At 29.1% G+C, this 13236-nt stretch overlaps 4 protein-coding genes across 8 annotated transcripts; 2 read left to right on the top strand and 2 right to left on the bottom strand.

Moving 5' to 3' along the window:
* Positions 1-211: 211 nt before the first annotated feature.
* LOC130894341 (guanine nucleotide exchange factor MSS4 homolog) lies at positions 212-1070 on the bottom strand. 2 transcript variants are annotated; one of them, XM_057801087.1, is made up of 2 exons: positions 889-1070; positions 212-833 (listed from the first exon to the last, which is right to left on the bottom strand). In XM_057801087.1, the coding sequence occupies exons 1-2, from the start codon at positions 1012-1014 to the stop codon at positions 597-599; spliced, it is 363 nt and encodes a 120-aa protein (XP_057657070.1). In that variant the 5' UTR covers positions 1015-1070; the 3' UTR covers positions 212-596. The 2 variants fall into 2 exon arrangements, with proteins under 2 accessions (XP_057657070.1, XP_057657071.1); XM_057801088.1 differs by having other exon boundaries at positions 212-827.
* A 124-nt stretch (positions 1071-1194) lies between these two features.
* Positions 1195-3298, top strand: LOC130894334 (40S ribosomal protein S7). 4 transcript variants are annotated; one of them, XM_057801079.1, is made up of 4 exons: positions 1195-1258; positions 1562-1723; positions 1785-2117; positions 3192-3298. In XM_057801079.1, the coding sequence occupies exons 2-4, from the start codon at positions 1562-1564 to the stop codon at positions 3267-3269; spliced, it is 573 nt and encodes a 190-aa protein (XP_057657062.1). In that variant the 5' UTR covers positions 1195-1258; the 3' UTR covers positions 3270-3298. The 4 variants fall into 4 exon arrangements, with proteins under 4 accessions (XP_057657062.1, XP_057657060.1, XP_057657064.1 ...); XM_057801077.1 differs by having other exon boundaries at positions 1238-1341; XM_057801081.1 differs by having other exon boundaries at positions 1252-1486.
* Positions 3299-3629: 331 nt separating this feature from the next.
* On the top strand, positions 3630-4470 carry LOC130894339 (cytochrome c oxidase subunit 5B, mitochondrial-like). Its single transcript, XM_057801086.1, has 2 exons — positions 3630-3920; positions 4136-4470. Exons 1-2 carry the CDS (start codon positions 3839-3841, stop codon positions 4417-4419), a joined length of 366 nt encoding a protein of 121 aa, XP_057657069.1. The 5' UTR covers positions 3630-3838; the 3' UTR covers positions 4420-4470.
* A 1618-nt stretch (positions 4471-6088) lies between these two features.
* LOC130894321 (peroxisomal membrane protein PEX13) lies at positions 6089-13070 on the bottom strand. The gene is made up of 4 exons (XM_057801053.1): positions 12569-13070; positions 10617-11189; positions 6844-7169; positions 6089-6503 (listed from the first exon to the last, which is right to left on the bottom strand). Exons 1-4 carry the CDS (start codon positions 12750-12752, stop codon positions 6387-6389), a joined length of 1200 nt encoding a protein of 399 aa, XP_057657036.1. The 5' UTR covers positions 12753-13070; the 3' UTR covers positions 6089-6386.
* Positions 13071-13236: the final 166 nt, after the last annotated feature.

Raw genomic sequence — 13236 nt, 5'->3', positions numbered from 1 at the left:
ACGCTCAAAAGAGTGTTTGAAATACTGTAAATGCTTAGTGGAATGCACCAAAAATTATAGAGTATAAAAATTTACAATGCACATGGTCAATACGTCATATTGACACATTTAATTGAATAGTCTAGTTGTCAAATAACCTGACAAAAGTATCCCTAGTATCTCTGGTTCTAAACTTATTTTGAATACTAAATAAATGAAACTACAAGAAATATTTTTCCTTTAATATGTTTAATAAATAATAATAAATGATATGAAATAATAAGTGGTTTTATGTATCTTCTATAGTTTTTTTCAATACTACAGTTCTTTTATAAAAATACACGTCAGGGAATAATTTTCAATATTAAAAATATTAATTATCACTTGATATATATAGTAAAGTGTGAAATAAGTAAAGGAATGTCAATATCTGAAATACAATCATTATACATACAATTGATTCATCAGACGTCCAAACTAATTATTGGTTGCTTCGTATAATACCACTTCAGCTCATACATCAATCAAGTATCTTCTCTGTATTTAAAATTTTATAATTTCTATTATACACAAAACATAAAACTATAATTAGGGATATTTTTGAATTTATATTGTATTCAACTATGCAACACTCTACTGAGAGCTACAAAACTCTTTTTGTTGGATAGATCGTGATATCCTATGGGTCCTGCTTCACAGTCTGCACAAGTAAGATATTTAATAATTCCTACAGTATTTGAAAAGCCAACATTTTGGAAAGTGAACATGTCATTTACTGACCAAAAAAGTGACACTGGTTCTGTTTCTGGATCTCTTTCGGTATTTTTAGATTGCTTCATTAATGGTAACTGAAACTGTAAACAATGATAAAACGATAATAATAAATTGCGATATGTGTGCTATTCTAACCTCAAAACTTGAAAAATTAGCGGATTGTGGTGTTAAAATAACTGAATTACAATATTTGCATCTGATGTTTCTAATATTTTTGCCATCAGAAATTTCTTTTTCAAAGTTTTCACTGCAATCCGGCATTATGTATTTATAAAATAATTTTAGATATTAACCTAGAATTTGACAAATCGACGTTTAGTAAGTACTCTTCTTTTTTTTATTTTTATATTGGACGCTTTACTTGTAAAATAGATGGTATTTGAATTTGATAAATAAAACAGAAGAAGTTCCATTTGTATTGTATAACCTATAAACCAAGTCCACTTGAGTAGAAGACAAATGTCGTATGTCTAACTTTTCTCCTTTTTAAAATTTTGTAGACAAGGTACACGTTTCTTTCCTATAATCGTAGTTATTTACGTTGTTTTTATATTAAGTAGAATATTAAAACCGTTTATTTGTATTAAGGTATTATCTTTCAAAATCGTAGTTTTCAAATATCAACTGTTTTTAAGTCGATGAGTAAAACTTTTCGAAGATATTTGAAGATTTCTAAAAAATGTCCGGATGTAAACACTAAAAGTTCCATAAAATTACATACGTGTGTATTGAAGTAATTTACATTTCGAGTATTCACAAAAAAATTTCCGACGTTCTAAGTAGTTGAAATATAATATTTTATTTTTAGATGGCTACGAAAATTATCAAATCCGGAGGGGCTGAGCCCGATGTATTTGAAACACAAGTCGCCCAAGCTCTGCTCGAGCTTGAAATGAATTCCGATTTAAAAGCCCAGCTAAGGGAATTGCATATTACAAAGGCAAGAGAGATAGATTTAAATAACAAAAAAGTAAGTATATATACCTTTAACAAATTCTCACATTTTATTCATTTGTTTAAATTTGTTTCAGAGTGTTATTATTTACGTCCCTATGCCTAAATTGAAACAATTCCAGAAGATACAAACTAGATTAGTGAGAGAATTAGAAAAAAAATTCAGTGGAAAACATGTTGTATTTGTTGGAGAACGTAAAATTCTACCCAAACCTACAAGGAAAACTCGCGCTGCTAATAAACAAAAGAGACCAAGATCTCGTACTCTCACTTCTGTATATGATGCTATACTAGAAGATCTTGTATTCCCTGCTGAAATTGTAGGTAAAAGAATCCGTGTTAAATTAGATGGGTCGCAACTGACTAAGGTTCATTTGGACAAGAACCAACAAACTACAATTGAGCATAAGGTAATTATTACTTATTTTAAATTTCATTATTACACATCAATAATCTAGATAATTTTTTTGGTTTTGTGGTTTCATAGCTACATTTTAAATAACTCAATTATATATTTTAAATTTATGGTTTCTTAAATGCTCTTCAGTGGCTTCTTCGCATTTTGGAAATTGTTTCTATTAATTTTCTTTTGTTCTTATCTTTTACTTTTTTATCATTCAAGTTTTTTGTTTACAATTTTTTTCTTTCTGTGCCTTGCCTGTCTTCAAATGTGGGGTATTTCTATGACAATTTGGTTTAATTGCTACTCTTAAATAGTTGTTACTCCTAGTCCTGTCTGATTTTTAATATATAATAGCAACCTTTCCAATCAATGTTCAGTGATGCTTTTGATATTTGGTACCTTCTATTATATTCCAGAAATATACAAATATTTTAATATCTTATTATATTTCAATATAATTATTTTCTGTGTCCAATGTTTTTGTTTTATTTCCTCCAGTTTGCACTACCAAAACATCCTTTGTAACCATCATAGGGGAAAATTGAATTTTTCTATCATATCTACATCCTTTGGGAGTAACTGACTGAAATATGAGCTATATTTTGCTTCATATGACTTTTTTGCAGTTGCTTTCGTTTTGTTTCCTTCAAGGGTTGCAAGAATGGAACCCTAAAGTGTATCTTATTCCATGTATTGAAAAGTTGTTTGTCTAGTTCTAGAACACAGTGAGTACTAAGTTGCCTCTGAATGATCTAGCCAAAAGGTGCCCCTTGGAGCTGGTAAGCTTTGATAATGCTATTAGCTTTAAAATGGTTAGTATGTACCATTATAGCATAACATTAGCAAAGAGAAATCTATTTTAAATTGATCTCCAATGCAAGTGAAGTTTTTTTAGTCAGTCAGACTGTTTGAGCAAGATCTTTTTTTAAATGTAACATTGTTTGTTTTTTAAAATCATATTTAGGATAAATTTCAAACTATTATTCTCCAGCTCTAGCTATAGGTTCAATATGCCCACAACAGAGCTAGTCGCTAATTATTACTAAAAATAAGATCATTGAATTTATATTTTTTGTTTCAGGTCGACACTTTTGCTTCAGTTTACAAGAAACTTACTGGCAGAGAAGTAACTTTCGAATTTCCAGAACCATATTTGTAAAATGTCAGTTTATTAAATAATTGAAAATTCTAATGACTTTTATTTCTATTAAATTGATTAATTTTCCAAAATGTTCAAACAATTGGGGACGAATATTTAAGGGGTTTTTTAACCTAAATAGTGTAGTTTTTTCAAATTATACTGATTGATCTTTTTACATTAAAAAGTACTATATTCGAAAAATCTGCGTATAGCTGATTATTTGACACATTCTTCTTTTTCAAAAAAACAGATCGAACGAACTACTGGAAGAAACCACAGATAATTAATATATATGGAAAAACATTTGAATCACAACTTTCTTTGGCTTCCTAGAAGATGCCAAAAAACAACAAAGCCTACTAGGATTTAATAAATAATCAAAATTCCTACGCTTATTTTCGTAAAATCTCAATTTTTTGATGTTCCATGACGCTAAACGTCTATATCGTTACATCTCTAGAAACTGCCTGGTTAAAATTATATATTGACAGATGGTAAAGTCGTCCTCTGTCGGTGATATTCCGAAAGTAGTATCGAAACGAAAAGCTCTTTTGGCATATTTTCTCATATATAAAAGTTAGCCGAAAATGGCTTCGTTGTGTACAAGAATTGTTACGTCTTCAGCCAGAAAGCATGTTCTTTCAAGTAGTTACAGATTCGCTTCTAAAGGCAAGTCAATATTTAATATTTTGGTTCATAAAATTCGATCTTGCCAGACCCTTCAAAGATTGACATTACGTAATTATTGAAAAAATACCAAGAAAACTGACTTTTTTTTTTTATAAATCATATTTATGTAATTGATTTAAGGATTGAACTATGTATCCAGTTTTGTTTTATTTAATTTCACACCCCAAGTAACATAACCTCTATTTTTTTAATAGTTACCATGGGAGATCCTCTTGAACATGCAACTGGGTTAGAAAAACGAGAATTATTAGCGAAAGTAGCGGGTAATGACAATCCTTTCGATATTAAAGTAATCAAAAGAGGCCCAGGTACCAAAGCTCAACCAAACGAAATTCCATCAGCTTTCGACGCCCGTTTAGTAGGCTGCGTTTGTGAAGAAGAATCCACAAGTATAAATTGGATGTGGCTGCACAAGGGCGAACCTAAAAGATGCGAATGTGGACATTGGTTTAATTTAGTACACAAAGCACCTGTATAAAATTTTCATTTGTCCTAGAGCATTGAGAGTAAACTAGTTCATTATAATAAATTTTATTTCATTCTTTATTGTATCTGTATTGTTTAATGTAAATAAGTTGGTGTTATTAAACCTAGGCTATTGTGTAGCCTCATGAAAATTAACATTTATTTTGACCTATTTAATTGAAAATCATTTCTTTTAGCATAATTTTAACAATGCCATCTTATTACGAGACTGAATGAGTACAAAAAGGGAAGTTATGGGAAACAACTGATAAAATTAAATAATTATAATATGATTATATAAATTATTGGTTCTTTAATTCTGTTGAATCTGATCAGAACATTTAACTTCGGACAATTTCTAATCAAGCTCTCAAAATAATTTTTTTTTTTAAATGAAAGTAGAAGTACTTATTAATGATAGCAGATTTATTTTAGCCTATCAGAATCGAAGGCAACAATTTGCAGTTGTCAATTTAGTATTGTCACTATTTACTTCTAGGAGGGCTGTAAGAATATTTGAAATGTTATTTGAATATTTAATTTTTTGAAAGAAATATATAAAATATAGTTGTGTTGTGTTATAGTTTATCATAAAAAACACAAAGTTAATTTGTAAAAATACAACTAAACTTCCAGAGGAATATTAAAATATTTGCTTTGGTGCAATTCTTTTATAAGATTGCGATCTTCTCAAGCAAATTGAATCAGATAATTGTAATTTTGTTACAATAATTTATTTACTAGTAGGGAATATGTTAATGGTTTCATGCAGTATGTGGTTCAATTCGTTTTCAGTCGCAACCAAAAGGTGTGTAACGATGCTTGGGTCTCTGCTTGGTACTCAATAGAAACAATACAATACCGAATAATACCTCGACACGAACAGGTTTCGTCTGGGTAAGAAAAAGTCAACTGGAACGTTAACACATGCAGATTTGTTTGGTTTATTACTATCACTACACTGTACCTCGATGGTACGTGGGTATTTTGGAAGCAGAACAATGAGAGGGAGAATCTTGTACAAAATATCTTTTAGGTATATTTTCTTGAATCAATTAATGATTTATTATTTTTTGCACTATATTTACTATCTATTACAAATATGTCATAAGCCAAAATTAATTCCATGTAAACTGCATGGAAGAAAAGGAAAAGTAGGGAAAATTCGTGAATTATTTATTGCAATTGGAAACAAGGAATTGTGGAAAAAGTAGAGAGGCCAAATAAGCTTTACAATTTTGGGACACGAGACAATCAAAATCAATTAGCCTATATAAATGCAATGGAAATGAGTTTCCTTAGGAAAATAGAAAAATCAAAATAAGAAATGAAACATATAGAGAAATACTAAACTTAAAACCAGTTAGAGATAAAATACACAATTGAGATGGTGAGACCCATATGTCGAAAAAGAATACCAAAATCGACGTTCGAATCCAAAATAGGAAAAAATTATAACGAAATACCAAGAAAAATAGGAAATTAAAATAAAGAATAATTTAGCTTAGGATTACATTGAAATGAAAACTGAATGGAGATCACTGAATAGTGTGATTTATTTTTTGACAAACCTCATCCTATCACTACACCAACACTCGCAATTACACTGTCTTCGACTGATCCAGAAATTTAGATAGATAATCAGTTACTGATGGTTAACTGGAAAAAATAGAAAAGCAAAATTGAAGCAACAAACTGTTTATTTTAAAAAATCTTCCCATTGAAAAATAGTAAAAAATTTACAATACATATTTATTTTTACATACAACATTGATCACAATGCATAAATAACTAGTTAAATAAATAACAGTTGCAGAATTAAATAACATCTAGACTGTTCTCTTCGACATAATAAATTTAAAATAAAAAACAGTATAACATAGCCTTTACCTTCCAAATAATAGCTCCTAAATCACCATTATGAAAAAGTGCTTAAATATGATCATAATTTTTGCAAATACACTAATTTAATCAGTTTTTCTAAGTTTTTTCATTTTCTTCTTTTTTCGTATCTTCCAATTTGATTTCTTGACTAGGTTGCTTTGTTTCACTATCATTTTTAATCATATAATCATCTAAATCCACGTTTTCGTATATCTGTAAATATGAAATTTATATCATTTTTTGTAGCTATAACCAAACATTTTTAATTTACAACAAATCTCAATTCCTACTCATACCTAAAAATTAAACATTGAATTTACTTTTTTTTCCTTTTCAGCCTATAATTAATAAACTATGTTACTATGCTTCACCAACTTTTGAAATAGTTAATCACTTTTTTATGACTTGTTGATTTCTCGAACACCTGTTACATCCCCTCATAGATCAAATAGACTTCTTTTATAACTTCTATTAGCTCTATAATATCTAATAATAAGACTAAACATTTCTTTCGCATTTAAATTACTTAAAATACATAAAAAGTCATATTTACCTGATTTTCTCCGAAACTAACCCTCTTCTGGTGAGTTTTTGGGAATACCTTAGGTACTGGCGGTTCAGCTGTCTTGTTGGTTTGTAATATCGGTCTACTTTTGCTTATAACAAGATAATTTAATGGCACTACTCCCGATTTGCCTTTACAAACCGCAAATGCCCAACCGGAATTTTTCAGGTTCATTTCTTCCTGGATATAAGTCGGTGCTAATAAAACTAGATCGTTAGTTTGAATAGTCAGTTCGTTTGGAGCTGTTCCTATGAAATCAAAAATAGCTTTTGCTCGAACACCTGGATGTTTCCAATTTGTAGGATCACCTTTATCTAAATAAAGAGAGTAATAAATGAATGAATTTATAAACATATTTGAAGTGGTTTTGAAATCTCATTTTATCTATTTATTTGGAGAAAATTATATCAAATCATATTTACTATATTATGCAATGCAAAAAGTCTGTTCCAGAGCAAAAATTATAATGGAAATACAGAAACAGATTAGAAAAACTTTCTGACTGTAGTATTATGTTTCAATTTTAATAAAAACTATTAATAGATTACGTGAATTTCGCTCTGAATTTTATCGAAGATACAATATACAGAATTTTTTTATTCGTAGGTGAGAAAATTTACGAAAAACGTATTGCTATAATAACAGCACTTGATACTCTCACATTTCAATCCACTTAACTGAAAACGTTCACTAGATTTGCAAAATCTGAACCGACTCACAATCGTTTAAATTTTACAATTAACTTTAGAAAATTAAACTAAATGAAACGTAACAATATTCTAGATTAGTCTTTTGGCGTCTACAATTTTGTTTATATTTTCGCTCTCGATACGTACAGGTTATATTAAGGCAAGGTTGCAACAAATCATTCAATAGCAATGGTAAACGAGTAACGCAAATGAATTTGACATACAGAGTTTAAGTACTTTCGCCGCAAATGAATTTGACATACAGAGTTTAAGTACTTTCGCGGACTAATCACATATACGTAGTTAATAGCTTTGTTCGGGGATCAATAGAATCGATTCCAAATCAATTGGTAACCAATTTAAATGAATGTAATGCGCATGCTTAATGACGAATCCACTGAGTATACTGATTTAACGTAAACGTGATGAATAACGGTATCGATGTGACTGAATATGAATCTTGAACGACAATTTTTATAATGATATTGGTGCTTAAACAGATTCGAAGTTTCAAAATTGGTAAATTAACATGCTGCATGGTTTTGATTTGATACAGAATCGATTCTAAATTGAACCGCGAATAAAGTTAATCTTTTCGATCATACAAACATCAAATTATGAAACATTCGAATAATATATTGTTTTAGCAGAAATCATCTCCCAAACCTAAGAAAGGATATAATAATCTGAATGAAATGTGCATTTTTTCTTCAAATGTGTATGAATCGTAAAAAATAAAACGAATATTTTATTACATATGTTTTCAAAATAAAATTTTGAAGTTTATTTCATAAATGTCAGTTGACAAGTGAATTGAAATATTAAAAATAACATATCGATTTAAGATCATTGGTATTTATTATCAACTTCGATTCATAAACTAAAATGGCTGATTCATTATAACTAGGAGGAACTTCAGAGAATAAAATTAAAGCGAAATATGTTATGACGAATAATATGGATCATAGAAGCTGCAGGTTATCACTTTATTTTTATACATTAATATATTTTTTTTACTGATTACTCTCATTAGAAATAAATTGGAAGGATTTATAAAAATCAAACTTTTGCATTTATAAATGTCCTTTTACTGATGTTTGAAGGGAAAATTTAATTTAAATATTAATTAGACGTAACTAATATACCTTCACAAATCGAAATTTTTCATAACTCAAATATTTTGAGAAATATTTAGGCATTGGGAATTTTTTTTTAGTTGAATATATTTTTAATTGGATTTTCTACCTTGTTTTAATTTATACTTGTTTATATCGTTTATATCGAAACAAACATCTGACAAAATTAGTTCTGTTCACCTTTGATCCCAAACATAATGATCGTTTAAATGAAAGGTTAAATAAAATATGATACAAGTAGTACTAGATTGACATTGGTCAATATCAAATTTTTGTACAACATAAGTTTTTTTTGGAGTGTATTTATTTGTTTTTTTTTAACTGTACCTAATGTAACAATTTTGTTTATTCTAATAGATACTCCATTGATTTAGAAATTTAACTTTCTATATTGATAATACTGAAAGGTCAAACTATTTAATAAATTCCTTGAAAGCTTTTGTAATTTATTTCGTAATTACATAGATAAATGTAACATAATGTTATTATTTCATAGTGTCAGTTATTAAATTAATATTTTAGAAAAAAAATCAGATTTTTGTAGAAAACTCGCCTAGGTTTTAGTAGACTTTCCTAGGTTTTTATTTCCGAATGTTTATATATTTATACAACTATTTATACATGAGCATTATTTAATTAAGTTTTTTTTTCTAAAACATTCTCATTTCTATAGTTTTTTTGTTTAAATCATTGCAATGGAAATGAAATAACTGATAGAAAAAGCATTGGAAAAGGAGGTAGATACGAGCAAAACCAATTATTTGGACAACCTACAGGGGCTGAGAGAGTCAAAGACTCTACAGGGAAACCTAAGCAAGAATTATTAATTAATCTAAAACTGAATATATGAAGGTGGAGATGAAATATAAATAACCAAAACAAACCAAGCACTGCCATACAAGAAAGTATAAAAAATGGCAATAGAGCTTGTTTTAGGAACCTGAAGCTCCTTAAAAACAAAATCCAGTCCATATTTATTGTGTCATTTTCTTAGGCTTGTATCAGATATCTTTCATTAATTCATTTTCAACAGCTAAACTACATGTTGTTTTAAAATCAACTCAAGAATGAACAATTACGTTTCAGATTTTTAAAATTATTTTGGTCTTATCAATTTCATATTATGAGCGACATCAATTTTCTTATCAGTGTAATGTTGAAAAAAAAATCAGATACATTCATAATAACAATAATATCATTCTATATTACAACGATTGAACTTTTTATTGATAATACCCATCATATCATTTGATTATTTTGAATTAATTTAGTTAAAATTCAATAATACACCTAGATAAGGGACACAATGGAATGGAGGGAAAAGAAACGCTAAATTAGGGGCAGACAAGCCCTTCATATGACCTGAACAGTATCAGATACAAAACAATAAGAAATAATTGCAAAAGAAGGTAGTTAGGGATAAAACCAATTATTGGGACAATCTAAAAGGGCTGAGGTAGCAAAAAGAAAGTAAAAACAACCTACGAATACTAATAGAAGTTCTGTAGGGGCACTGTAGCCTCAATGGACACTCCGAAACTCCATAGCACTACACCTGGGAGCGTATGAAATAGAATACGAAGATCATTAGCAACTACAGCCATACCAACACTGGGTTTCTCCAGTATCGTAGCAAGAAAAGGGGGCACAATTGATCCTTTGGGTTGTGGTGTACATGGTATCCCATAGCTCGAATCTACCTCAAAGGATTAAGTCAAATAAAAATTAGAAATACTACAGATTCATATATATATATATATATATATATATATATATATATATATATATATATATATATATATATATATATATATATATATATATATATATATATAAACAATTTTGACCAGTTTTGTTGTCGTTGGATAATCTTTTGTTATCATTAACACCAAATACATTTTAGTTATTTAGAATTAACACCAATTAAATGACTTACCTTCATACTTCGGTAGAAATTTACTGATGATATAAGGTGCAGACACCAACACACCCAAAAATGCGATGGTGGGCCAACTGGATCCGGCACCACCAGGTAATCCTCCTCCTATAGCAGCTCCGTTTTTAGCTTGAGACCACGCCATGGAAACATTGCTGTTCGCTTTTTTAAATCCCAACATTATCAAAAATTTTCTATATAACCAATTGAAAAACCTAAATATATTAACGGAATACCAAATGTTGCCGAACATAGTCCTCAATCTACCGAAATTTTCAGCGACACTCAATACGGCTCTAAAACTACTGGTCATCGCAAAAAATGTATTGTCCAACATCATAGCTAAGCTATTGAATGCTCTGACGATGCTTTCCACGCTAGCGAAAGTGTTTCTCGAACTCTCTTCTGCATATTGAATGAATCTTCGTTCATGATCGTTTAAAGCATTAATGGGATATCCTCCACTTAAAGAATTGTAACTGTCGTATGATCCGTAAGATCCGTATGAACCATAAGGAGAATTACGGTACGGTAAATAAGAATTATTGTAAGAACTGTAGCTGCTATACGGATCTGAAAATGAAAACTGGGATTCAAAATGTGTCGCCCAATGTTGTTTAATATATGTATGTACTTCATCATCAACACTCAATGATACGAGGTTCTATTAATTTTCTCTCAAAAAGTTAAAACCATTTGATATTTCAAACAAACACTCGATAATTCTTAACATTTTAATAGTCCCTCGAATTTCGAATTAACTGTGCATGGTTGTTCGCATATTTTTTTAACAGACTTTTAATGAAAACTAATAATTATGAAAGTATTCTATTAGAAATTTGAATTAATGTCTTCCAAAGCTCTAGACAAGCTTACAAATAAATTGTATATAATAGGCAGTTTTTTTACCTGTATCTATTTGTACAAAAATTTGGGATTAGGCTCTTTTCACCCTCCAGTTCATTTTCTATATTGTGCCGTTGAACGCTTCATGTTTTTAAAGGGTGAAAACTATCCCTAATCGTAATATATTATAAAATAACATTTCAAGCCTTATCATTCGTAAAATTTGGTTTGGATTAGTTGAAAAAGGATTATTTTATGTTGTTGGATACAATTTCATAATATTTCAACCCTTAAAAACCACCCTCAATAACAGCAATTTTTTTAATATAATTTAATTAATCTAAATAGAAAAAAAAGTACAATTCCATAGAAAAAAACACATACATTAACATACGAGGTCTGGTTATTAAATAACGAGAATTGTGTACCTGTTTAAATATTTACAAATGCGAGGGCACAGCGACTGGTTGTCACACATTTGTCGCCAGTTTATTTGAGAAAAAAAATTGTTTTTCACATATAAAACTGTCAACTTTTCTTCAATAGAGAAAATGTATTATCATTATTGAATTCTAGAATAAAAATATTTAAAAACCATACTAATAGTACACAGCATTTATTGGTTTCGGTACAGACTACTAATTTACAATTTTAACTTCATTTTTCACACTAAAGGTGTAGCTGCAGTCTTTAAGTTTTAAAACAAATGAAATGCAAAAATACTCAGCAAAATATGACATAATAGTATTGGAAAAGGTAAAATCTTTGTTCAAAGCTAAAATTTATATCATAGGTCAACGTTTTATTTTGTTTAATTCAGTTTTGTTGGAAGCAATTGTAAACAGTTTTTGTCATTGTACATTTGACTCGATTACATACATTATTCAGATCCCAATGAAACAAATTTACTATAAAATAAATACTTTGGTATAATGTTTGAAATGAAATGTACGAAATAGCCCCACTCCTACAACGAAACTAATTATTAAAAATAATGGTCCAAATTATTGTACAAGTTAATTACTCATGGCGCAACTACCGTAATTATATACAAATAATAAAATGAGTTACTGTTTCTCAATCAAATCAATAAATGAGATACTTACTAGAATATGGTAAACAGGAGTTAAATGAATTATAGGCTGTATTTCCTGGTAAAGAATGTGAAGGTCTTGGTGGCAATAAGGGCGCACTCCTGCTAGTAGACACAACTGGTAAATTGATAGAATTTCTTATATACTGAGAGGAATTTTGCAAATTATTATCCTCAAACGGTTTTGAAGCAGACATAGTTGAGAATATCTATTATTTTTATAAAGTTCAACTTTCACATCACTGAACAAAGGTAGGAGACTTTTTGAATTCAGAAATATACGTCAAATTCAAATTATTTGAAGAAAAATCACTTAATTTCAATAAATGCATAAATTAAAATTTCGTACATTGGAACAATACTCAAAGTCTATAACACTTGTACACCACTATGCTAGTAATTGGACTGACGTGTTATACATTACTTTATCAAAACAAGTAGACATTTTCGTAATTGCGTTCTTTTAGTTTGCTTCGTTCAGACACAGGCACCATATTGTATTAGACAAACCAACCTTAATAGAAACGTTCAACAGCTTATATTGTCACATATACTAAACAGCTAACTTACAAAATATAGAAGATTCACGTATTTCTCTCTAATTAAACATATAATTTTAGTAGCTTTAAAAGGAAACCGATTTTAATTGAAACAAGCGAATTTACAAATATGACTTTCAGA

Source organism: Diorhabda carinulata, chromosome 5 (assembly GCF_026250575.1).
Source record: "Diorhabda carinulata isolate Delta chromosome 5, icDioCari1.1, whole genome shotgun sequence".
In the NCBI taxonomy this organism is placed as follows: Eukaryota; Metazoa; Arthropoda; class Insecta; order Coleoptera; family Chrysomelidae; genus Diorhabda; species Diorhabda carinulata.
The sequence above is the reverse complement of the archived record's forward strand: the minus strand, read 5'-3'. Positions and strand labels throughout refer to the sequence as shown.